Source organism: Rhea americana, unplaced genomic scaffold (assembly GCF_003343005.1).
Source record: "Rhea americana isolate MKP2758 unplaced genomic scaffold, rheAme1 scaffold_5, whole genome shotgun sequence".
Classification (NCBI taxonomy): Eukaryota; Metazoa; Chordata; class Aves; order Rheiformes; family Rheidae; genus Rhea; species Rhea americana.
The window spans coordinates 423,645-448,892 of record NW_028186645.1 but is presented as its reverse complement, the minus strand read 5'-3'; the positions used below and the strand labels follow the sequence as shown (position 1 = coordinate 448,892).

The 25,248-nt window shown below is 39.8% G+C and overlaps 1 protein-coding gene across 1 annotated transcript; it reads left to right on the top strand.

Annotated features, from left to right (window-relative positions):
* Positions 1 to 378: 378 nt before the first annotated feature.
* Positions 379 to 24,001, top strand: TRMT61A (tRNA methyltransferase 61A). The gene is made up of 4 exons (XM_085317375.1): positions 379 to 622; positions 2,342 to 2,691; positions 13,130 to 13,396; positions 22,593 to 24,001. Exons 2-4 carry the CDS (start codon positions 2,361 to 2,363, stop codon positions 22,919 to 22,921), a joined length of 927 nt encoding a protein of 308 aa, XP_085173501.1. The 5' UTR covers positions 379 to 622; positions 2,342 to 2,360; the 3' UTR covers positions 22,922 to 24,001.
* Positions 24,002 to 25,248: the final 1,247 nt, after the last annotated feature.

Sequence of the window (25,248 nt, the reverse complement as noted above, 5' to 3'; positions counted from 1 at the left end):
ACCCCGCGCAGCTCGGGGGGCCGGGGAGGCCGAGCCTCGGCTCCCGCGCGGGGGGCGACCCTGCTGCGCGGCGAGGCTTGGCCCGGCGGCGCCGAGCGGCCGCGGGTGCGGAGCGGGAAGAGGCGGCCTGGCGGGTTGGTGTGCGAGCTGCTGTCTGAAGGGCCCGGGAGGGGAGAAATGGATCTGTGGGGCTCGCTTGTTTGTTTATTTATTTAGCAGAACATAGCATCGYTCTAGCGGTTTAACTTTGAAGACGGCAAAGGCTCACGCGGGTCGCAGAGCGTAGGCCGCCGCGGCCGCAGGGAACGTGGGCTCTCGCGGGAAGTTCCCGAGCTGCCGCCTCGCCTCCCCTCCTGCTCCCGCCACCCAGCACCTCCTGGCAAGCGTGGGACTGTGCCAGGACATTTGTGCGCTGCCAGGAGAGCAAAGAAGATCGAAAAACCAGCAGTGTATTAGGCCCTGCAGTAATAGCGAATTTGCTGAATGAAAAATGATTAGAAATTGTAGGTCACCCCTTTCCATAAGAGGAGGCAAAGAAACTACCAGAACAGTAGTGGTTCCTGTAAGAGAGACTCCTCCAGAGCCCTAATTTACCCCCAAAGGTATGAAAATAACACGTCAGGTGAGTAGCTGAGAGGGATATCACTTGGGATGCCAGCATACATTGCTGTGGAGATTAGTTCTAATAAACACGATGGCTCAAAAGAAGGCCAAGAAGCTAGGAGCCAGTTTGCGTGATCAAAGGCAGAGTGATTCCTTCTTTGTCCCTGCAGACACATGGGAGTGTTCCTCTTGCCTATTGGCATAACAACAGCCTAAATACGGTAGAAGAAATAAATGGCAGTCAAGCTGCTTGCAAATGGTATTATTGTAAATAAGAACTGAAAACTGCATGTTTCATTGATAGTATCTACAACGTGAACTAGAAGTGTAATTTATGAGAGATAAGAACATCAATATAATCAAATGGTGCAAGCTCTACCATAACTGGGGTTAACMATAACTCTGCTATCTCACATACAAAGTCCAGTGTGTTTACATTTCTGAATTAATGGTATGCCCTTCTTACAGTTTCACCATAAAAGCCAGACAGGCCTATTCTGTTCTGCTGTGTATCTATGACCACATGTTAGAAGCTTTGGAAATTTTGGCTGTAACTGTATTTATTTCTCCGTGTCAATGATTTCAACAGAAAAATTAGAACTAAATCTTGCTGCTTAGCACAAGTTGAACTGCAGTGAGTTTTGATCAGCAAAGACTAGAAAACAGTGAAGTACGACAAGGCTGTTACACTTGCRGTATAACAGCTCTGGAATCAAACCATTATTCTGAAAACTAAAAATAGTGCTGCTTTTAGTTCTCTTGCAGAAGAAGTGCCCAGAATTCAAACTTCCAAAGCTTTCTGTCAGAGACTAACTTCTAACTTTAGGATCACTGTTACCTTATTAGACAATTCCTCCTGTGAGTTGATCAAGCAACAGTTTAGATTGCCAGCTGCCATATCTGAAAGGCAGTGCCAGATTGTGTTATAAGCTACCTTCTAATTTCCAGATTTTSTTCTCAAAGATAGCAAAATTTAATTGTAATTCTCTAAGCAGCTACAATAACACAGGGCTAAAACAATGTAACTGTATTTACATTAGCTTGCAAACACTTGTCTCCACCCAGTTGCAGCACAGATCACTTCCCAATTACTCTGCACCCTTAATGACAAATTGAAGGCTTGACTACCCTTTTTTTCTTGTACTTAGTCAAATTTATACAAAAATTAATGCAAATACTGCTTGTATTCTATCTCTTGACCTCATTTGAAAAACTTTCAAGTCAGCTTTTCCTGGTGGCCCTAATAACTGGTGATCAATATTCAGGCAAGTAACAGTTGTCTTRCATTGTAAATCACAAGGGATAAGGCAGCAGAAGGAAATAAAAGGCACTGCTTAACGACACACTCTGAGAGCTTGTCAACTGGAGTTTAACAGCCTGCTGAAATAGATATCTCCTTGCAAGCTTCCCAGTAGCATTATGGAGCAGGCTGAATAAATTATATTTGCTTAAAAATATACCATACAACAGGACAAAGACTTTGTTCAAGTCAATGGGATTTTTCCATTGATTTTAACTGGATCAAGAGTTCAGTGCAGGGGCATGAGGGGGAGGGGTTGGAAGGGGAGTTCCCTGAACTTCATCGAGTTCCCTTGCTACCACCTTATTTATGTCGTTTTCCTTTATTATTATTATTATTATTTTTTTATTATGGAGAAAGTAAAATACCTTATTTTTAYCTCCAGTTTCAGCCTCATCACAATCTTGTATACTCTCTGACATATTTATTCTCTTTTAGGTGACAACCACCAACCACAATGAGTTTTGTTGAATATGGAGATACAATAAAAGATGGTGACACAGCTATTGTGTTCTTGGGCCATGAATCCATGTTTCCTGTGAAAGTCCAACATGGCACTGTAACTCAGACTAAGTATGGGGTCATTAGGCATTCCACAGATCTCATAGGCAAGAAGTATGGCTCCAAAGTGACCTGCAGTAAAGGAGGATGGGTGTTTATTCTTCATCCAACACCAGAACTGTGGACCATGAATCTTCCACACAGGACRCAAATTCTGTATTCCACTGACATCTCTATAATCACCATGATGTTAGAACTGAAGCCAGGCTCCATAGTATGCGAATCAGGTAATAATGTGTTGAAATCCTTTATTAAAAATTAACACAAACACCTTAATGAAAACCAGTCTGACCTTTCAGTTTTGCAAGAAATCTTTTTTTTTTCCATTTTGCTATACTTTTCTCAGGTTTTCATGTTGAATAATTCTGTTTCATTTGCACATTAGCAATTACTGTGTCTTCAGCAAGTAATGTTAGTTCAGTATGCTGGCTTCACATAGATACCTTTACATATGTGTTTGATTAATTCAGCTTCTTAAGGTGAATATATTAACATTTTTCCTTCTATTTTCTAAAACTGAGGTAAAATACTTTAAAATATATTTTAAAATTTGTTTTTGATTGGAGAAATTAATTGAAGTAAATTAGTGAAAAAAAGAAACTAATAATAAGGGACTAAACTAATAATAAGTAGAAAAGAATGGCAGCATTTATTCAATATAATACCATGTAAGTATGTACATTTCATCTTTGTTTTCCAAAGTATGATCTACTTGTAGCACTGCAATGGCATTCAAAGATCACTGTAGAGGGATAATACAATAGATGATGTGTTCATCAGTGTTGTGTTTTGTTTCTAAAATTGTTTTAATTTATTACAGCTTCCATGATTGTACTTAATTTGCAAGGAAGGAGGAGTTAAATTCTGTATTAAATCTATATTCTCCTGGTTAGATACAGTTTATAGTAATGCCTTCGTGATTTTGTTACTGTAGGCTGTATAAGGGCTTTTTGATTAGAATGTGTCACTGTAGTTTGGAAGAATATGAGCTGTAGACAGTTTGCCTTTTTTTTTTCCTGGCTGTTGCTGTTGAATCTTTTTATGAAGCAGTTTCATATACTTCCCTCTCAAACATAGATATGACAGAGAATCAGCAAGATAGGGTCATTTTCTTTTATTTAAGATTTCCTGTTCCCATCCCAACATCATTTTGGGCAGCTTTTAAGGCATAATGACCCCTTTCCAACACAACCAAAATGCCATTCATTCCTTCGCATCCAGTTACATCTATTAAGAATAGATGGTAAATGCAGTTTAAAGCCCACACTGCTGTATACCGATACTTGAAACAGGTAAAGACATATGCAGAAGCCTCTGGTATTGCTAAAATGTTTAGGCCTTTGAGTTCATAACYCAGCTTGTAGGACAAATAGTCAGCTCTAGTATAGTCTTGGGAGGTAGACGAACTGTGCATTGTGCAGCTGTTTACCTCTTCCCCTCCCTGCTTTGCTTAGACAGGATGGGAAAAATAAATAAATAAATAAAATTGTTCAGAGTTGGGGAGATACAAACTGCTTCACTCAGGATAGGTGAATGTTAAAGTATAGTTGGTTAGAGCATGGTGCTGCTAATGCCAAGGTCATGGGTTCAATCTCCATAGAGGGCTACACTGAGGGTTGGACTAGATGATCTCCAGAGGTCCCTTCCAACCTTACCGTTCTATGATTCTATAGAGCTGCACATAAGATGTTTTCAGTCCTATCGGGGGTACCCAAAGAGAATGAAGATGTTTAAAATCCAATTTATCTAAACAGCTAAGAAACGGAACCAGTTGGTGATGTAAACTATTTGAATTTCCAGAAATGCTGAGTCAAAGGTCAGAACCACAAACAATCCTTTCTGCTGAAAGGAATCTCTCCCCAGGTTTGTTTTAATGATTACACTGTTCTAGTCAAAGTATTTTAACTTCAACTTTCAAAAAAAAGTGAGCAGCTCTACTACTATAATAGTGGTTGTATTGCTGAGAAGATTTACTGTTCATAAAAAAAGGAAAGTGTGACCTCAAATCTTTCTACTTAATCTTGATGCAAGAGATCTTACTGCAAATTGATTTGCAACTGACTAGAAACAGTGATTTCAACTTAAAATATTACCGGTATTGACAATGGAGGCCTCTAGTGCAATGATATAAGCTTCTTCAGTGACATCCTAGATTAGACTATATTCAGCAATCTGAAATCATTAGTTCTAGATTAACCTTATGTGCCCTAAAAGGAACCAGCCCAATGGTGATTAATAGAAACAAGCCAGGAAATCTGGTCCATAATGACATTTGAGCTTGTTTCCTAGTGGTGCTGCTTTTAAGTGTATCTTAAGCATTAATTAGCATGGAGGTCTATCTTATTTTCTTATTATGCATAATTGCTGTATGGACTGGCAAAGCAGGAGCTATAAACAGGGCTAGAAACTCTCTCTCTTGTCTTACTAACTAGACCACYGCAAGACTGTCCTGCATTTACCCAGCATAAGCAAGCAGAATTGAGAATTAATCTGCACAACTGAGTGAAGGACAGATAGATAAAGTGATATGAAATACCCTCTTTGTGATGTTACATTGCTGTGAATGTAAGAGTAGATGATCTTTTGGGTGGTTAAGAAAAACAGTAGAGCAATGAAAGATCTGATTTTACATCGTTGTTTGAATTGCTTAGACATGATTTGTCATAAATAATATAAACATACTAATACAGTTTTTACTATTTTAGTCATCTTTAATAAATACATAAAGAGCAAGCTTGTCARCAGTGGGTGCATAATTAAAATGATACAAGCATACTTTGTTGAGGCTATAAGAAAACTCAGCATCTGCCTGATGTTTCATGTTGGAGGTAAAGAAATATGATCCTTTTCTCTTTCTGCTAATTTCTAGTTTATAAATGAATGTTGAAGTTTATTAGCTGTTAGCATTGTTGTTATAGCTAAGATCTTYTGAAAAATTGCTCCTTGATCTGAGGAATTTCTCAGCTCCTACAAGAAGTCTGATACTGTTCTAACAGCTCGATCTTTCCAGAGCTAAAGGATACTTGAGATAGCTGCAAAATTCCTGCTGTAGGTGGTCTGGTAGTGTGAAACTTTCATCCTCATCAGGTAATTCTCGTTCAGTTTGTACATTTGGTGTTCATTGCATGTACAGTCACTGTGTAGATAAATAAGCTGAATCTTCTTTCATATCACTACTCTCTCTAAAACTAATCTTAATGTTTACTTACTAGGTAAGACTATTTTCAGTCTAGTGATTAGAGCTGTCCCGAGGATAACAACTCCAACAAACAAATTTTGTGGTTTTGAAGTTTATTTTTATAGTACATGGGAAAATACAAAACCTTCAAATATTTTTGCTAAACGAAAGAATATAGAAACTTTGTTTCCCTAGTTCCTAGATATTTAGGTCTTTTTACTGTTCTGTCTCCCTGATGAGACCTACACCAGCGTCTGTTCTGTCCTAGCCCTCAGAATTGCTCGGTGAATACAGCACAGCACTGCAAAAACTCATTTAATCTGATACATCTCATAAATATTTTGGCTTTGACAGACCATTGTATTTAGACAAAATGTAATTAAGTCAAAAGTATTCTAACCACAGTCCTGGTGATCCTTCAGCTCTCAACAAAATCCAGACTCACTTGAGCAAATGCTAATTGGAATTTTTGTTTCCTTTCAGCTAAATCCCAAATTAAATATTGSTAAACCCTGTTCATTGTTGTACTGCAATAGGGACTGAGTTTCTGAGACTGAGATCAGTATTACAGGTCCTCATGGCTTACCTGTGAAGGAGTAACATGTTGTAGGCCAGCTCTATGCTAGAACTTCTCAAAAACAATAATGAAATTTCTAAACTTACAGTCTGGGTATAGATTTTACTGGCAGTACACTTATAGAAAATTAATGAGCACTTATCGATTAATGGATACTTAATAAATGATTAAAAGTTTATTCTGGAGTCCCAACAAGTCAGCTCTGTGCTTACGACTCTCCTGAGGTGCTTATAGACTTTTTGATGATTACTACTCAAGTCTGTACCATCTCTGTGGGGTAAGTGTATGTTAACTGATTGCAGCTATATCTTTAGTGTAAAGTGTAATCCAAAGCCTTGTAAGTATTAATTTGATTTTTGAACATATCCGTACTAATTAAGTCCATGTTTTACAACATCTCCCTTATATATCTTTTAGTTGCTGTACAGGTTAGTGCGAGAGAAGAACGTAAAACCTGATCCCTGTATAACACCTTCTGAAGTATAGGAAAAGCCCTGTATGTACAAATGCCAAAAAACATAGTATTCTCTTGACATACCAGAAAACTGAACCAAAACTGTGGCCACATGAGGCATCACTATAATGTATTCAGTCTCATGATTGAGCTGCAGTTGATGAGGAATGCTGTTAATACTGAAAAGCATTTGTTTCCAGACTTTCTGGACTCACTTTCAACTTATCATTTCACTTGACCACCAAGTGCATTTGTCATGGAAATCTGATCTTATAGTATTATTATGTCCATTTTGCAGAAGATCCCTCGCTAGAGAACTGCAACTTTTGAATCTCTAAGAACAAATTCTTTTCAGTCTTCACATTCCCATTCCTCTTATAGGCAGTGCCAGCCTTGAAAACTCCCTTTTACTCTTCCCCCATTGCCTGAATCTAGTCAATGAGCAGTGATCCTCTCTGGCCTCCAGCCTGTTTCTTAAAATGCTTGTTTCAGTAGTGTGTCTACAACAGATAGACAGGAGAAAGAGCTAATCTTCTGTGTAGGCAGCTTCTTGATGTGCAGTCTCCTCTTTCGGTAGCCAGGTGATCTCCTTCTAACTCTTTTCCTCCCTCTTTCCTCTGTGCCTGCTCTTGCTGTCTCACAGAATCACAGAATGGTTGAGGTTGGAAGGGATCTCTGGAGACCATCTACTCCAGCCCCCCTGCTCAAGCAGGGTCACCTAGAGCACATTGGACAGGATTGGATCTAGGCAGGTTTTGAATATCTCCAGAGAAAGATAACTCCACAGCCTCTTTGGGCAACCTGTTCCAGTGCTCTGTCATTCTCACAGTGAAGAAATTCCTCCTCATATTCAGGTGGAACTTCCTGTGTTTCAGTTTGTGCCTGTTGCCTCTTGTCCTATCACCTGGCACCACTGAAGAGAATCCAACCCCATCCTCTTGACACCTTCCCTTAATGTATTTGTAGACACTGATAAGCTCCCCTCTYTGTCTTCTCTCCTCTAGGCTAAACAGGCCCAGCTCTTGCAACCTTTCCTCATAAAAGAGATGCTCCAGTCCCTTAATCATCTTTGTAGCCCTATGCTGGACTCTCTAGTAGCTCCATCTCTCTCTTGTACTGGAGAGCCCAGAACTGGACACAGTACTCCAGATGTGGCCTCACAAGGGCKGAGTAGAGGGGGAGAATTACCTCCCTCAACTTCCTAATGCACTCCAGGATACCGTTGGCCTTCTTGGCTACAAGGGCACATTGYGGGCTCATGGTTAACTTGTTCACCAGAAGTCCCAGATCCTTCTCCACAGAAGAGGAGGTCTCTCACCTCTGCCATCATGATTTGTACCCATGACTGCCTTCACAGTAAAATTGTTGGGTTGGTTTCCACCAGATGCTTAAGATCTCCTCATGTATTCAATAACAACGATTACCAATTCTCCTGTTATGTAATTTGTCATATATGGTGAGTAGTCTTCCTCTGCTCTATGTTTCTTGGCAGACATTAGCTTTGGAGTTGTTAGCCCTATATAAGACTATTTTTTCCTCTGTTTCTGAGACTCYATCCCTTCTCATGGCTGATTCATGACCTGTCTTATTATTTGCTAGATTTAAGTGTCATTAGAAGACAAACACAGCAACACTTTCATTGTTTTGTTGTATTTACTGATTTCAGAATATCTTATGTAGTGAAATTTTGCAGTAGATACTTTAATTGTATTGAAATGTTATTAGGCATTATATTGACCCAGTAGTTAATAATATTCTGCAAATTTTTTACTTTTCCTGCTTCCTAACACTATGAATCTGTATATGGGCTTATGAGCTTTGTCAGTTTTATTCCAGATTACAAACATACCATAAAGTATTACCTGGAAAATGCTTTTGTGAATGCACAGTGGTAAATATCTGTGTGTCCTAAATCACAAATTGATTTCCTTTTTTTAAAAAAGAAGCATTCATGATCATAGATTTTGGAGCAGCAAGCTGAGCAATCAGCTGCACTAAAAAAAGTTGTTGAACACAAAATCAGGTCTCCTGTGTTCATAGCACAGGTGGGAGTCCAGAAGGCTAGCCGGATATCCTTTGCAATAAGAAAACCAGACTAAACAGAAAACAGTGTAAAAATACCCTCTCATTCGGTTGTCAGTCGAGTGCTGTGTTTGATGCTGTGGTAACACTTGTTTCTTTTGACAGTGTTCCTGAGGTGTACTTACATAGTGTAGTAATATCCTGTGTTATTTTGGAAGGGGTCAGATGTTGTCTACTGCAATTTGAAAAGGTGAAGCACAATCTTACGTGGAAATTGTTTCAAAGCTGAGGTGTGTGGAGGCCTCTTTGTGGAACACCTATTACTTGAATAAGGAGCAAGTGAGAAGAGCAAACCTGTTTGAGGTTAGAGGAATGATTTGAGCATTTATTAGATCAATAATTTCTGGTCAACAAATCGGAAGGTGATACCAGTAGGTGCTGAGGTGAATGTTTTATCTAGGTGTCCACTTGTTAGGAAGGAGGTCCTTCTAAAACTACACTGGTTTCCTTGTCTCAGGAGAGGGCAGAAACAATGCATCCTCAGTTCCTCTGAGCTTAGACATACCAGAGGAGAAGAATGGACTGTGCTTGAACCCAAGGGCAAGGGAAGAACGGTACACTGGTACCAAACTCCTATGTTTTTAATATAGGATCTTAATTCATGCTTTTGGACTGAGGTGGACCTCTTTTCCTAGCCTACTGATCCCCTGCACTGTGCCTCTTCATCAGGTCTTGAGCTTTGAGCATAGCATAGTGGGGACTTTGTGGTGTCTCATTAATTGCCCACAATGCGGATATCTATTTTTTGACTAAGATCATTAAATTCATAGAATAGTCAATGTATTTTCAGAAGTCTTCACCTATGACCACAAGTGTAGCCTGTGGTTGCCAGGGTGAGATTCACAGATAGTATTTCTTCATCTAAGTGAGCTCTAAAGCAGCAGCCATGGTGGTGAGAATGCCTTYAATACAGTTTGAAGTAACCTAGTTTTAGCTGTCTTTCATAGATTCCATTCATGATTAATACGCTCTAGTTAAATGGGCATTGTCCTCTGGCAGAGAGCAAACGCTTTCTAAGGCTACATATAATCCAAGTTGTCAGAAATGCAAACTGGCGTAAAAATTATAAACTCTATTTGTTCTAGAGGTTGTCTTACCTTCTGCTTTCTGGACCAAGTTAGAAACACAGGCATTTCAGTGCACTCTATGGAAATGCAAATCTCTTGAAGTCTGTTCAATTCCAAACTAGCCTTTTCCGATACAAAGTATTTATTTAGCGGCCTCAGGTTTTTGGTTCTCCTTGCTGGTGATTCAGCTGCACTATTTCAGATTTGCTGGTGTTCTAGTCCATGTCTTCAGCAGTACTTGTATTTTGCTGCTTCTTTGACTAATTTTGTATCGTGCTAAGGATACCTATCATTTCCCAAGGAAATCTGAGCATAACGAGAACTTACTTCAAACTGCTGCCTAAGACTCTATGGGTCACAGTTGCTGAATTCTGCTTTTTCAGTTGTGATTTGGAAATAAGGGCAGAGAGAAACTGAAGAATTGAGGAGGTAATGGGAAAATTAATTGTTGAATTTTACAGGGGGGAGGGGAAGAGGTGAAAATGATCTTTTTTAATAAATATTAATTTCCCCTTCCACTGGAGAAACCATGGCAGCTTGAACCCCTGACTTCTACAAATAACATTGATTAGGTCTTAGTGGTTTTGACTGAGTATAAATCTGCGCTGAACTGCCACAYCCTCAGAGAGGATATTCTTGATGAATAACATCAAGAGCGCTAAACTGTCAGACACGTAAGACTTGAACATCCTCATCACCTCACAGGACTAGACTCAGACTCTGTGATCTCCTCAGGAAGAGAAGAAATCTGTACAACGGTGGGTGATTCATAACAATCTTGCTCATTTTTTTTCTGAGTTTTTCTGAGTTTTCTAAGTTTTTTTCTGAGTTTTTGAGAGAGGCATACCGCATCTTTAGAAGTACTCTCATTAATGACGTTAGTGTGATAGAATTTGATACAGTGAAATGTGATATGTATATATTTTCATGTTCACAGTAGCCAGTCAACAATAAATAATTCCTGGTAACCTTGTTTAACATAAGCTCAGTATGTAATATACGCCTGCAAGCGATGACTTCCAACATCCTGTTTTTCATTCTGGATCTGACTAGGACTGTTTGTGAACAAAATAGAGAACCAGAAAATAAGCCAGAAGATCGTAATGGGGTTTCCTAGGAAGGAGACAAACAGTATCATCTGTCTTGTTTTTAAGAGCAGATTTAAAAGGAAAGTGATTAAAAATGTAAAAGAATATGAACAAGGAAACTAGATACATGCACAAGCTGCCTCTGTTTTCTGCTTACACCCTAGCTGTGCTGGCAGCCCTTCTGTTCAGTCCTTAAGATTAACAGGGAAAGATGCAGAAAACGTGCAGSATTACCCATTTGAAAGGAAAATAATTAAATTCAGTGTGGTTGCAAAAGTTCTCAGCTGTGCAACCCTGGCCTCTGGCATGAAATACAAAGGCAGCATTTTGRTCATTTTGGCATTCTGTGGGCAATAGTATCCTGCTGTTGTCATAAAAGAAAGACAAATCAATAAGATGCTATTTCTTTACTGTGCATATATATCATTGACTACTTACAACCACATGGCTACAGTGATACTGACACTTATTTTGAGCAGGGAAAAGTTTATGTTGACATTCAGAGCTTACAGGTGCCATGACCAGATAGTTTTTCATGTGTGCGTATGTGACTGTCTTGTGCCTTTTGTTTGGTCTATCTCAATACTGACAAAGATGCATGGATTTTCATTTTAAATACGTGTTTGTTCCAGAGTTTCTCCCTTCCCTAGGTCCTCTTTGGGGCCACTGCTGTAGACTGTAAGCCATTCCTCTCTATCTAATCTGCACTGTTAAAGCTGGATGAAGGGCAGGAGGTGTCCATTGGCCTTTTTAGTGAGTCTTTGCCCATTGGGGTCAGAGCCCTCTCAGACAGAAGCAGAGATGTGGTACTGATTCTGCAATGCACTTGGTTGATCCTATGGTAAGCAAGGGTCCTGAGCTGTTTACAGTCTGACCATATCTACTTCCAGAGCTGCCRGATTAAATATAGGTGCACAACAGTATTTCTTCCCTTATGTGACTAGAGGGCAAGAACTTTGAATTTGTCAATAAACGCTGGCTCCTTGTACAGTTATGGAAAGTATTGCTCCAATTAAGCAGCTATCCCAACCCCTGTCTCCCCTAATTAATTTTCTCTCTGCTAGTGTGTGGGCTTTCTCTACCACTGCTGTAGTTCAGGTTCTGTTCTTAATAATTTTTATAAGATTTATACTTTAGTTAAAAAAACTTGCTTCAGGCTGAAATTTAGCCTGAACAGTTAATTGAGTTAGCTAGGTAATGATTTTCTTTCTACAGAAAAAAAAGGTTTCTGACTTCAGAAATACAAATCAATAAACACAGGTAGTTTGGGGTTGCTGTGGCATTTTGAATTTGGAGGTTTATTTTGTTAAATGCCATTTCAGTGAGGAATTTGCAGTGTGAACTTACGTGTGGGTGTTTTCTTGAATGAAAATGTTGGCTGTTAGTCGTTCACCTATTTAATACATTAATGGATCATTAAAAAAAAAAGTTTCCTAAGTTACAAAACTAAAACAAAAATATCCTATGTCTTACTAATTAGGCCCAGATTGTACATGGTAGCTTTACTTATTTACAACTTCAAGTATGCGATGGGTCTCATTAGACTTCCTTAAGATTGTGTAGGTATATATGTAAGTCACCTGCTAAGTCAAGTCATGTGGGTCAGTGTGACTGCAAGGAGCCGAAAGACCTTAGTTTTGAGTAATTTCAGTAGAAACTGCGAATGTTTTTAAGAGACATGGGCCAAATAGATTCCATGTCCAGGAAATCATTGGTTTGCATGGAGGCCAATAGAGTTTACAAACAGGACATTTGCCAACCTCTCTTCTTTGTTTTGCTGAAGTGTAAGGTTTCGAAATATGTTATAATTTGCTTGTATCTCTTTTCACCCTACAAGAGTCTGGCATTTTGGGAAAAAAATCTCTGGTTATTCTTCCTGAATTTTTCTTGTTGTGTTTAATTTATCATGTTTTCTTGTGACTCTTTTTGGAGCTATAGCTGGCACTTTTTTGCTATCCTTCTACTCCAAGGAAGTATGAGAGGTCCTGAGTTTGCTAGATTTTGCTTAGGGCTTTGGCATCCTGAAGACAGTTTACTAGGTCATTTAGTCCATCTTTCCTTGGGAGGAAGAGAGGACTGTTCCCTCTCAGTTTAACCAGTGGTTTCTGTTCATTTTAGTTTTGATCAAGTGTTCCAAGCAGGAGGGCCAATGGAGCAGACCACCGTACTGATATCTAGCACTGTCAAAAGGTGTTTCACCAGCTGTGTTTCTTCTCTAGGTACGGGCAGCGGATCCCTGTCCCAYGCTCTCATCAGGACAGTGGCTCCCACGGGGCACCTGTACACAGTGGAGTTTCACCAACAGAGGGCCGAGAAGGCCAGGGAGGAGTTCCGGGAGCACGGTGTGGAGCATCTGGTCACCGTGACCAACCAGGACGTCTGTAAAAACGGGTTTGGAGTCTCAAACATTGCAGATGCTGTGTTCCTAGATATTCCATCTCCATGGGAAGCCATAAGACATGCAAAGTCAGCATTAAAAGCTGAAGGTAACTGCACTTACTATATTTCTGCTTAGGAAATACTGTGCATGCGCACATTTCTGCCTTTGAGCCATATGCTGGATCTGCTCCCTTTCCATTGTGTGATCATTGCTCTCAAATGTCAAAGAGTCTAGTGGTTTCCAAGAATGAAAACCTTTCAAAAGAGGTTGTCAATTTACAGTGGGGGATCTGAAAGGAGAACAACAACTTTTTCCTACAAGCCTGTGCTAGCTGTTACAACTAGCATGGGCACTATATGAGAACCTTTGAACCTCTTGTCAAATGCATTTTGCTAGATCTAAGAATGTGTGGGAAGCAGCAGCAACAGTAACTGCTGAAAACAAGTTTCTTTGGCACTTCAGTGGAAAGGGTGTTTGTATAAAAGGTGTTCAGGCGTACTTCCCATTGATCGTGCTTATTTGGCCTTATTGAACAGAGCACCCCATCGGTAATGTCAAAGAAAATGTGGTTGTACTTAAATACTCTTGCCAGTTCCTGTCTTAAATCTCTGCTGTTGAAGCTGATGAGAAGTTTGCCATTGATTTCAGTGAGAGTGGATCMTAAAGGCTCTTCTAGCTTATGCCAGTTATTCCAGGATAGTGACAGCAAGTAGGAACTGCTGCTGAGATACTGGATGAGGTTTTTCAGTTTATTTTAAGTCTTTTCCTRAGAAAAATAAGCTTCAATTAATACATCATTCATTTATCCTGGCATAAATTTTCCTCTATTGAATGTTCTACCAATGTAACAATACAGATGTGAATCTAAACTAACTTGTTCAAGATCGGTTCCATCTATAAAAATGACTTTTCTAATCAAGAGAGTATAAAGTACAGCACGGTACCCATTCTGGGACACTAGTTTAGTAAAATACTTAAATTTGAATATGTGCTGAAGCCCTGTTCTTCTTTGTTAAAATGTATAAACACAGGCCTGACTTCAAGTGAATTGCTAGGTCTTACTGAAATTAGAGGATTTAAGTTTGTTCTTAAAGGTCATTGAACATTAAATACCTTTCTGGGTCAGGACCTAGGTGTTAGGCTCCCTCAGCTACTCCTGAAAATTTTCTGGATCCGATAGCAATGTAACACATGCTTTCTTTAAAAAGTCGATAAATAGAGACTTTAGAACACTGTACCTGCAAAGATTACAGCTGAGTTTGTAACTGCTTTCCAGTGTGCCCTGGGAAAAAAATAATTTTCGCTGCACTGTCAATGCCCTTCCCATGCTCAAATTATCTAATCTAGTGAGCACAACACTCAGCTGACTTCCCAGCTTAGAAGAAGGCGCTGCATTGCGCAGTCCAATTTGAATTATTTAAGTGGTTCATGTTTAGAATACTAAGCAGAGCTGCTTGAGCAGTTCCAAGTTTTGAGTCCTTGTCTCACTCCAGTATTTGAAATCCTAGAAAAGAGATTTTAGTCCCAAGTTGACTGTGCTATCCTCTTGTGTGCTACAAGGTTACATCTCCCTAGCCAGCRTAAAGTAAAATTAAAAAAAACCTACATGCTTGTATTTGTAAAATTGCATCATGTGCTTTATGTACCAGTCAAAAGGTGAAGCTTCTGATCCTCACTGCAGTTTTAGCTGTGAACAGCCAGCAGTGTCTGAGATCTGATTTTAGTCTAAGACTCATCTTTTGAGTTTTGTAGTAGCTGATTGAGCCAAGGGCCATTTTTTTATTTTGTAAATAAACAAAAGCTGTTTTTCTCTTTTGTATAAAGTATAATTGCAGTAGTAAAAGGTATAAACGTATACAGTTCTGTTTTATTCCAAAGCATGTGGGTAGTTTTTTTCTTTCTTTTTCTTTTCTTTTTTCTTTTTTTTACTGCTGTAAATTCTAAAACATAATAGAAGGCTATCTGTAACTCCTTCACTTTTCCTACCTCCAGCAGATTATTTTATAGTGCTTTTTTGTTTTGTTTTCAAATAGTTAAAGCTCTTCTGCAATAGGAACAATCTGTGCACATAGCTACTGTTGTTCACCACCATTCCCAGGGTTAGTATAATGATAAAGCATCCCTGGAGAAAATGAGTTGTTTCACTCTTTCCTTCCACTCCCTCCCTCTCACATCAAAACAGGGTCACATTTGAACTATTCACATTACAGGTTTTATTATGATACATAACGTAAACGTTGCAACTGTGCTGCCAGATAGTGGTCATTCGTTTCTTGAAATCTTAAATTGAAGTCAAGGCTAAGCAAATTCAATACAATAACATCATCTAGCCTCCTCTTCAAAACCACAATATTCACTACAGAGTTTTCAGTTGGGACAGCACATGAAGAGAGAATTCTTAACCTTAACAAATCCTTATCAAATCAGTGCTTTCTCTCCTACTCAGGCTCAAGATCCTGAGTAGTTGCGACTCTGTTTAAGTAGGCTGTGTGTCAGTGATCCTCTTTACAGGGTACATTTATCATTCATGTTATGCTCTGAATATGCTACTTTGAGTACATTGACCTCCCATTTAAAGCACTGCCATATTGTGAAGAGCTAAGAGAATAAAATATCACAGTGACTTTGTGGCTAGAAGGTTCATGTTTTCTGGTGATGTGCTCTGCTGAAGTTCAGGCTTGTATCTCAGCTGCATCCTTCTGTGCTGATTTCACTAGTCACGCTTGCAGCAGAAACGCTGCTTGTAACATCTCTTGGGCACTGCTGCACTGCAGAACTTGCTTTTATTTCCAGACCTGTGCTGTTTTTCTTTTGCAGCGTCTGCTGATCAATGCTTTTCTACTGTGATGGCTGCTGTTCTCAGTATCTGACCTTGGTATTTCTGCAAAGTTCTTATTAACCTCTGCAGGGTAAATGAAAAAAAATGAAGCTGTCACTGACATTCTGTGAAGTAACAGAAAAATCCCCAATATCCTACAGTTCTTAAATGCCCTGAAATTTTTGACTCACAGCCATCTCACAGCTGGATATTGTAGTGCTTTTATTATAATTCTGCACCCACCTACTCTGCTCTCATAAATATTGCCTGTTTCTTGCAAGGCCATGCAATATGAGGCAGAAACCCATTTGTACAACATTTTTCATACAGATTTTAAATTTTCATGTAGGGAGATGGAAAAATACATCTGAATATTGGGTTGGATTGGCCTCTTGCGTTATAAATCAATCCTTGGTATTATTTAAATCAACAGGCTAAGCAGCAAAATTATTAAAGACATACCTCTTTTGTTTTTCTTTCTTTCTCTTAAAGCTTTTACTCTTATATTCAGACTCACCACTCCATCTTAAGTGTCAAAAAGCTTTAAGTATTGCTGGTTACTGCTGGTTACAATGTCTGTCATGTTGTGATCTGTAAGATACCACCTGAATAAAATACCACGGTGCTGTCAAGTCTCCCTCAAAACCCTGCAAGGAAAGGCCCCTCTGAATGTCTCCTGAGGAYCTCTGTGTTTCCCACCATCACAGAAACCCTTCAGCAGTACTGTGCTCTTCATCATAGTAGTTGGTTTTAGTTTCCAAAGTCCTTTGTTTGTTTGTTCACAATGTGCTTAAAACCAGTCTTGCTTGCCAAGTAACCCGTGCTGCAGGTAAGACATTGACTGGTTTTGCTAATTTGAACTTTCATTTAAGTTTGCCTCCTTCCTCCCCAAGCTTTCAGGGAATACCAGTTCCATACAAAAAGTTTCCCTGACTATTTTTCCTGAGCCCCAGAGGTTATTCAGGGTCCCCTTTCTAAACCACCCAGGCATGGCTTTGAGGAGCTGCTGAAATCGCTGGCCACAAGTCTCACCTCTGTGGTAGCTGGGTAGGGAAGACTCAAGCTGAACCACCCAGTACAGAGGTCAGTGACATCAAGGCTGCTGCTGTTTGGGCTCGGGCTGCCTCAAGAATGCTCAGGGATGTGTTAGGGCAGGAAGTGGAGCCTAACAGTCTACTGCACTGTCTAGACTGCCTTCCTCCACCTATGCAGGTGGTACTCAAGTAGTTATCAGTGCTTTTCATGTCCCCAGGAGATTGTTTTGGGATAAATGGATGAAGTAATAGATGCTTGTAAAATATTAGCACCAGCCTTTACAAATGTGGTGGTTGCTTTGAGTCAAAGAAGAACAAACTCAAGGAGAGGGTAAATATCCACCAACTACTTTTTAGTTGGAGCATATTGTCTCAGCACTGAGGGGCCATCTGGTCCAGTGCAAGAAGCTGCACTGGTGTCTGGAAGTGGGTGCTATACCCCAAAGCATTTTCATTTGGTTCTCAAGTATTAGGTGTTTGCTGACCTAACCCCAGTTGGTATGTGTCGTTGAAGAGTGTTGAGCTAGGAAAGGTCTGTCAGAGGTTGTTAGGGCAGGTGCCTGCAACGGGTCTCGCCCCTGGCCTGAAGTAAAAGTGATTCTCGCACGTGGAGTCAGCAGAAGGGCTTCTGCACTGTAATCCATGCTGTGGATCCCTGGTCAAAGCTGCTGGCCTTGGCACAGCTTGTAGGAGGTAGTTTGGAATGGAAAGAACCTTAAAGAAGTTTTTTTTTTTTTTTCCCCTCAATTTGGAGCCAGCTGATCTTACTAATCTCTTTGTTACATGCTTTTGCCGTCAGTGGGAATGAATTCCTCCTGAAGGATGTACCTGCAAACACAGAGGCTAAGGCCAATTTTGCAGGAAATCATACTAAACTCCTGTTAATGAGCTGGCAAGTGACTTGGAGAATATTTTCTTTTCTGAATCAAGAGACATCATTTAATTCCCTCCAACAACCAAATCCTCTAATTTCACTTGTCAGGGAAGCTACATCAAATCGCCCACAAGCACACTTGCTTAAAGGACGTTCTGTCCCCTTTTGCAGAGGCAATATTTTTAGTGTCATACTAGCACAGAGTAAATGCCATGGTGATGCTTTTCAGTGACTCTCCTCTCCCCTGCACGATATTCATGCCTGTTTGTTTGTTTTCCTTGAGATCTTTGTAATTTAATCTTTCAGTTATGACGGTACAATGAAATCTTAAAACACAGAGCTACATTCTTTTACTAGAAATAAAAGTGGTGTTRTATTCTTTACATCACAGAATCGTTTTCAAAATAATGGGCCCGTATTCGTGGAACTTAACACTGCTGCACTGCATATGTTCTTTTTACATCCTCTGAATAACATTGTGATAGTAAAAAAACTTATCAGAGCACTTATGACACATACTATAACCTGCAGAAGAGTGAGCTCATAACTTGGGCACGTGTTGTTTTTTGTGTAGTGAACATGTATTAGAGTTGTTGTGGATTTGCCAGATTTTCCATAGTCCAATGAAACCTAATGTAGTTTTTAGCTAAGCAGAACTGGTAGAGGTGTTAGTCCTTGCTTGGACAAATCAGAAGTAAAATTGGCTTTCAGTTACACAGGAACATACCAGTACCTGCTTTTGAAGTAGGAGCAGCTTTCAAGACACTGACCTGTAGTAAAGATAGCAGGGTATGGCTCTTGATTATTAATTGGGTAATGTCTGTTCTGGACTTTAAGAATGTACAGCACTGTGTGGATGTAAACCTTTTCATTTATTTCCCTCCTTCCATTTAAGCTTTTCTCTCTAATCGTTCCAGTCTGAAATGTACTTTAAATTTCATGTGATGTTGACCCTACTGCTGGTTACAATGACTAGCTAGACTATGTGGACTCATTCCCAGCCTACCAATTGAGGAGATTTAACCTTTCAATTAAATGTTTCAAACAAACTCACTCTCTGTAAAATTGAAGGTGGCAAAAAAAATTCAAGTCTTTCATAGGGGCTCATTATTCTCTCCTCAACTATAGCACTTGTCAGATGCATTATACATGAATAAACACATTTTTAGACAGCTCTTCAGATCAAAAAGCTCACACAGCTTCCCAATGTGAACAGGATTAATCTCAGATAATTGCTATATCAATTTATGATGACACACAGATCTCATTAAACAAATTTAGGAATGGTAGGTTTCCTAAAAGGAGAGCTTTGAGAGAACACAAACTCCATTTGCACGAAAAAGTTTCAGTTTGGTTGTTTTTACTGCTATGTGGTCTAGTCCACTCCTTTGTGATCCATAGACAGAGCAGGGTGCCCCAGAGAGCAGAGAGGAAGGGAGTACATGTCTTTTCTCCATTCGCTAAGGAATCCTTGGCATGGGGAGACAAAGTAATGCATATTCAACTCCCTTAAGCCCTAAATGCCTCTTGATGTCTAAAGGACAAGAGGACTCTTAGAGAATCTGAGAATTGTAAATGCTGAACTCTGGATCTATATCTGGTTGGTGACTGTGGCGAAAAGGGTGTTGCCAAGCTGGTAATCCGGGGGAGCACAGGGGGCAACCTACAGTGCAGAGAATTCAGAAGCATCTGATATGTCGAAGAAGGCATCTCTGCTCATGGAGCAGAAGAATGTGTCCTTCTGAGTGCTGGTTTTCTGTTGTGCAGTCCTTTTCTTTTACTACTCCAAACACACCATGGCAATTGAAGCTTCCCATTTCTTTTTTTTTCCTTTTTTTTTAAGACTGCCTCTTGCAGTCTGAAACTGCAGTTTCGTTTTTACTTTGTTTTCCCCACATCCTTTATCTGCTGTCAGAATTTGTAGCCTTCCAACCATCTGTTAATACCTGCTTATTCAAACAAGCCTGGCYTGCAAGTCAAATCCAGCCTACCTGATGATGTGTACAGAAAAAAGCAGAGGAGAGCCCTCTCCCACTTTTTAGGATCAATAAAGAGAGATGCTTGCTGGTTATGCTTCCAGGCCTATTTGTAGGTATGGTTGTTTGTGGGGGGAGGGAGTATATGGTAATCAGAACAACAGGTATTACATGGAAAAAATTGAAAATGATAGAACTACGAAAACCCACTCAGTACTCTGTTATATGGAATACCAGCTGTTACACTGTTTTCTCACTCTTAATACCTGAGAATTTCCCAGCAGTGCAGTGAGTAAAGTAACTTTTATTCTACCCCCCCCCCCGATATTGGCTGTTACAAACAAGAGCTTTCTTCCCTACTAGGTGGCTCGAAAGGCCATTTGCTGTAGCGTGACATCTTCAAGCAGTCCACTTTGCAGGGAGGCAGTCTGATAAATCATCAAGTTTAGCATTGACATGCTGAGGCCAGCTGACCATCCCAAAGCAAACGAACAACATTGCTCTGGCTTTAATTGAAGGCTAAACAAGAACCGTAGGCGGGTGTGCAGCTTGAATTGCAACAGCTGTGTGCAAGCGTCTTGCTTTTGGACTGGAAATCTAAAAATGCATATGAATTTGAAAGCCTAACGATGTCTTGAAATCCCTGTAGACAGAATAAATCAGGAGAATCGACTTACTGCAAATGTAAATATATTTGCCTTTTTTATTTCCACACAAAACTCAAAAAAGCCTGAATGAAATAGTAGTAAATCTCTGATCTCTCTGCAAATTCTTGCTTTGCAGACAAAGAGTTATTGTGAATTGACATTTAGCTAAGTTAGACATTTGCTCAGTTCCTTACACAATGGGAATATAACATGTTTCTTTATAGCATGTACATCATAGTAGCTGTCTAGTTATGTAACAGCATACAGAAACAGAATATAACTTTCTGATCTTTCCTCTCTTACCTCTGCTAACATGATAGACGTATACTGTTTTGGCCAGAGAAGACCACCTGTCTGATTCCAAGTCATTTAGATAGCCCTGGTCATACTGATGAACATATAAATCTAATTTCATGAGAGCTAGCAGAATGCATTTGCTATTAAATTGGCATCAGCAAAGTCAGTTAATAATGACACATACCAATGATATTTTGCAGGTGATTATTAGATTTGTCTTTTAATTGTGACTCTAGGGAATTACTTGTCCTGGGTGCTTTGTTCTGAAGATGCATAAGATCCCTTGGTTGGAGAGACATCATTCCAGGACTAAAATTAAATCCTACTTAGTGTATGGTGGATTAGTGGTCGTGAAAAGCATTCTTCCCCAATCAGTACCGAGCACATCATTGCTGCACAGTAACCAGAGTGCTACAGTGACGTGCTCAGACCTGATGCTTTCTTTTTTTAGAGATAGGACTTTAGAAATGAGAAAGGGAAAAAAAAGGAGTTTGAGATAAAGCAGACTTCATGTAGTCCCAGCATAGCCTCTATTTTTAGCAGGATGCTTTGCTCTCAATTGCACTGGTTCTTTAACTGCTTAGACAACTGGTATTGGAAGGCTTGACTGGATAAGCCTGGGAGGGGGCTGGGAAGGAATGCAAATCAGGTCAGCAAATATTTTCATCTAATTGTAATAATTAAAACARTAGCTAAAGATATATGGTCCTGCTCTCCCTCCCCCAATTTGAAAGCTTTTCAGAAAGGGCAGTTGCCTTGTGGGACTCTGTCCTGGGTGAGAGCACATGCCCTAGCTTTATGGCAGTGTCCTTATAATTCTTTGATCTGATTTGGCTGTGGCTTTTCAGAGTAAATCTGAATCATTCTATTCTCAGCTGCTAAGGTGACATTGTAGCAAGCAGAAAATTGTAAGGGGGACTATGAATACTCTGTATTTAAAAGCAAAAATCTGAACAGTGTGCACAAGAAAAGGTGAGTGTTTATTTATCACTTTAAAGTCCTGTCCGGAGTGCATGGGTTTTGAAGCACATGCTATCAAACTGTCTGATGTGGTATTTAGTAAACTTTAATGCTCAGCAGACATCCTAGTTAGCTTGACTAAAAGGGTAAARTCTTAACAGCACGCCATCTATGGCTTGGAGAGATTACTTTATTCTGTGCACGCATACCATCGTTCTCAAGTAAACACAGCCGCTTTTGTCAGAGTGTGTGTGCACGCACACTTATATTCTAACGAAGGCAGCTCTGTACAGCGTGTAGAATATGACTTCTGGCTTTGTGTAGGTGCCAACTTCAGTTCAGTGCCTCAGTCCAGAGTAGTGGATAATAATTCCAAAAGGGTCACCGGTCTAAAGTGATCRACTCCAATAGTGTCATCATCAACAAATGTAGTGGGCAGCGTTGGATTTGGAAGATGAATGAATTTGCCATTGCAGTTTTTAAAGGGTTTGAGTCATCTTGTAAAGTAATCTGCATTTATTTTTGTGCTGACGCTTTAAACCTGCACAGGTGCCTCTTGGAGACTTTCTTTGTAAATGCTTTCACTTTATCTGTTCAATAGGAATTCTGTGAGCAGCTGGGAGAACTTGAATAAAGATAAAAACTGCTTTGTTAGGGTTTTTGCCCTCCTTTCCCACTACCTGTCTTATTTTGCAGGTGGCCGCATCTGCTCTTTCTCCCCCTGCATTGAACAAGTCCAAAGAACCTGCCTAACAATGGAAGAACATGGTTTTACGGAGATTAACACTTTGGAAATTCTGCTGCGAGTGTACAATGTAAGGACAATTAGCTTGCAAATCCCTGACCTTGGAAAAGCATCTGAGGATAATTCTAGCATTGGCTTTGACAGCAGCAACCCATCAAATCAAGGTAGCCCGTGCACTAATCTGCAGCAAGGAACTGTGCAGTTCAAAAGTGGTGTGCCACTCAGGGAGATGGTTGGTCACACTGGGTACCTGACCTTTGCCACCAAGAGCCTGTTTTAGTACATGCTGAGTTTGTGGAGCTTGGAGTCTTTTGTGTGTTCTTGTGTGTTTTCTATTTTCATGGTTCTTTCCTGTAGGGCATCCAAATTTTTACTTGTCAGGGAATTCCATATATAGTCAGATTTGGTTGGAATATGCTTTGTTTAAATAGCACACAAGCATTAAGCAAAGCAGCACTGAGGGAATGTTGACGTTCTGGAATGGTGCTCCGCTTGCYGTCAGAAGGAAGATAAATTAATAGCTCATGGCCATTCACTGGAATGCGCAGAAGAAAGGTCCCTCACAATAAGAAAACAAAACAAATAGTACACTAATTGTGAGTAAGTTTGGGGGGGGTCCTCCTTTTTCAATTACTTTCCCAGTTTGGTGTTTTTATTTTTCCCCAGTATCACTAGACACCTTTTAAAAATATTTTTTTTAACTTTTATAGTGTCTGTTTTGTTCTTAGCAATGTGAAAGTGCCTACTTGCTTCATTTTAGATATGAAAGTTGTGAGGTCCTGTGGTTGCCAGCATGACTGATCACAGAATTAGTATTTCCTTGGGATAGTGTTTGGCTGCACAGAGGATTATTGGCAGTGTTCAGGAACACAACCTCTTACTCCATTCCAGGCTGACATCTGCAAATCATTTAGATTACACAGAGGTCAAACAAGTGTGCTAATTGTTGGATTTGGTTTAAAGTAGTGTGTTGTGATTGTCAATCTATAGTAGAAATTTGGACCTGAATTCGTAGTTTAATCTTCTAATTGATCATCCACTTTCAKTCTTGATGACCAGTTCACCAAATGGCTGGTTAATGTTATCTGAATGCCTCCTTGTAAGCATTTGGGGTTTTTTTTGTATGTTACGGTGTATGATCTTCCTGCAGCTGAATTGCAAAAAGATTGCTTTTGGCAGGATTTCTCTCTCCAGTTTGCAGCAATAATGCAATGTTAGCAAAATCATCAACCAACTTACTTATTAAAGTTTTTAGACCATTTACTGTTTGGTCTTGCATATAAAGCTGGTCAGTATGATGGATTATTTGAATGCTGGATTCAAATTTGTATTAACAAATTAAAATTATTATGTAAATTTATGAAGTTCCTTCTTTCTTTTTCTCAATTAAGTCACAAGTATTTTTATTCTAGCCACTAGGATTGTCTCTGGAAGCATTTAGCTGTGCCGTGTATTTGGTACCAAACCTGAATATAGTGATTGCGCTTTAAGAATGACCATCCATAAAGTGCTACTTTATCATTTGAACCTGATCTTCCTCCCCCACTCTTGACAAAAATAAACAAAGCTAAGCTTTTAACATGTTATAGCAGAACGCTAATCCATAACGGTTTAACAAAAGCTCAACTGAGCACGGCAGCAAAGATAAACTGTTGAGCAGATTAAAGGCAGAAAGCAATTCTGTTGAACTGAATCAGTTATATAAGTAGGTCTACAATTGTAGCTTTTCTCCGGAAATTATGTGGAAGTTCTGTTACTGCTACTGTTAATGGCCTCCAGAAGGGCAGGTGGCAAACTGCTAACACTTCTGAATGGTTTGGTAGCTGTACTGTAGCAACATACTTGCATGCACGCGTATACACGTTTGTGTGTGCTTAAACACCAGCACTGAGGTAATGCTAAGGCACCGATATAAACCAGAAAAAGGGTGGAGAAATACAAAGTTAGTGCTACAAGCCTGTCCTTAACTTACCTCAAGGTAATTCTGATTCTCTGACAAGTGGGAAGACTTGTGATGCCTGTGGTCTGGAGGTCTTGGGATCCCCTGCTTCACTAAGGATAATTCCAGCCTTAGATTTGTTTTTTTTTCCCTTGACAGACTGTATTTTAAAATGGTGTAACATTTAAACAGGACTAAAGAGGAAGAAAGTCCTATTTCTGTCCTACAAATATGCTTGGAATGGAAATACTGATGTGTCTTCATGGAGTTAGAAATAAGGCTAATGCTTCTTTGCCTACAAAGCCCAATTCAAAACCCCCTGAAATAACCATTGACCCCTCCCTCCCTGAGGGGGGGTAAGCATTGCATAACAAGAGAAGGATTTAATTCCTCTCCTTGCAATATTAAAAAGACTTCTGTGTTTTTGATGCCAATCACAGCCATGGCTAGCAGCAGACTGCTTCCTGCTGTTGCRTTTTTGTGAGGCTCGTAGGGAGGATCTCATGTCATCCAGCTTAGACAGGACTGCACTGCACTTAGACAGGACTCCGTTATTTTCCTCTATGTATCATCACCCATGCTGTATGCTCTAGCTGTATTCTTTGCTGCCAAAAGTGGTAAATTAGAAACATCTTTCCTGCCATACTGGGAGAATCTGCCTGGGCCAT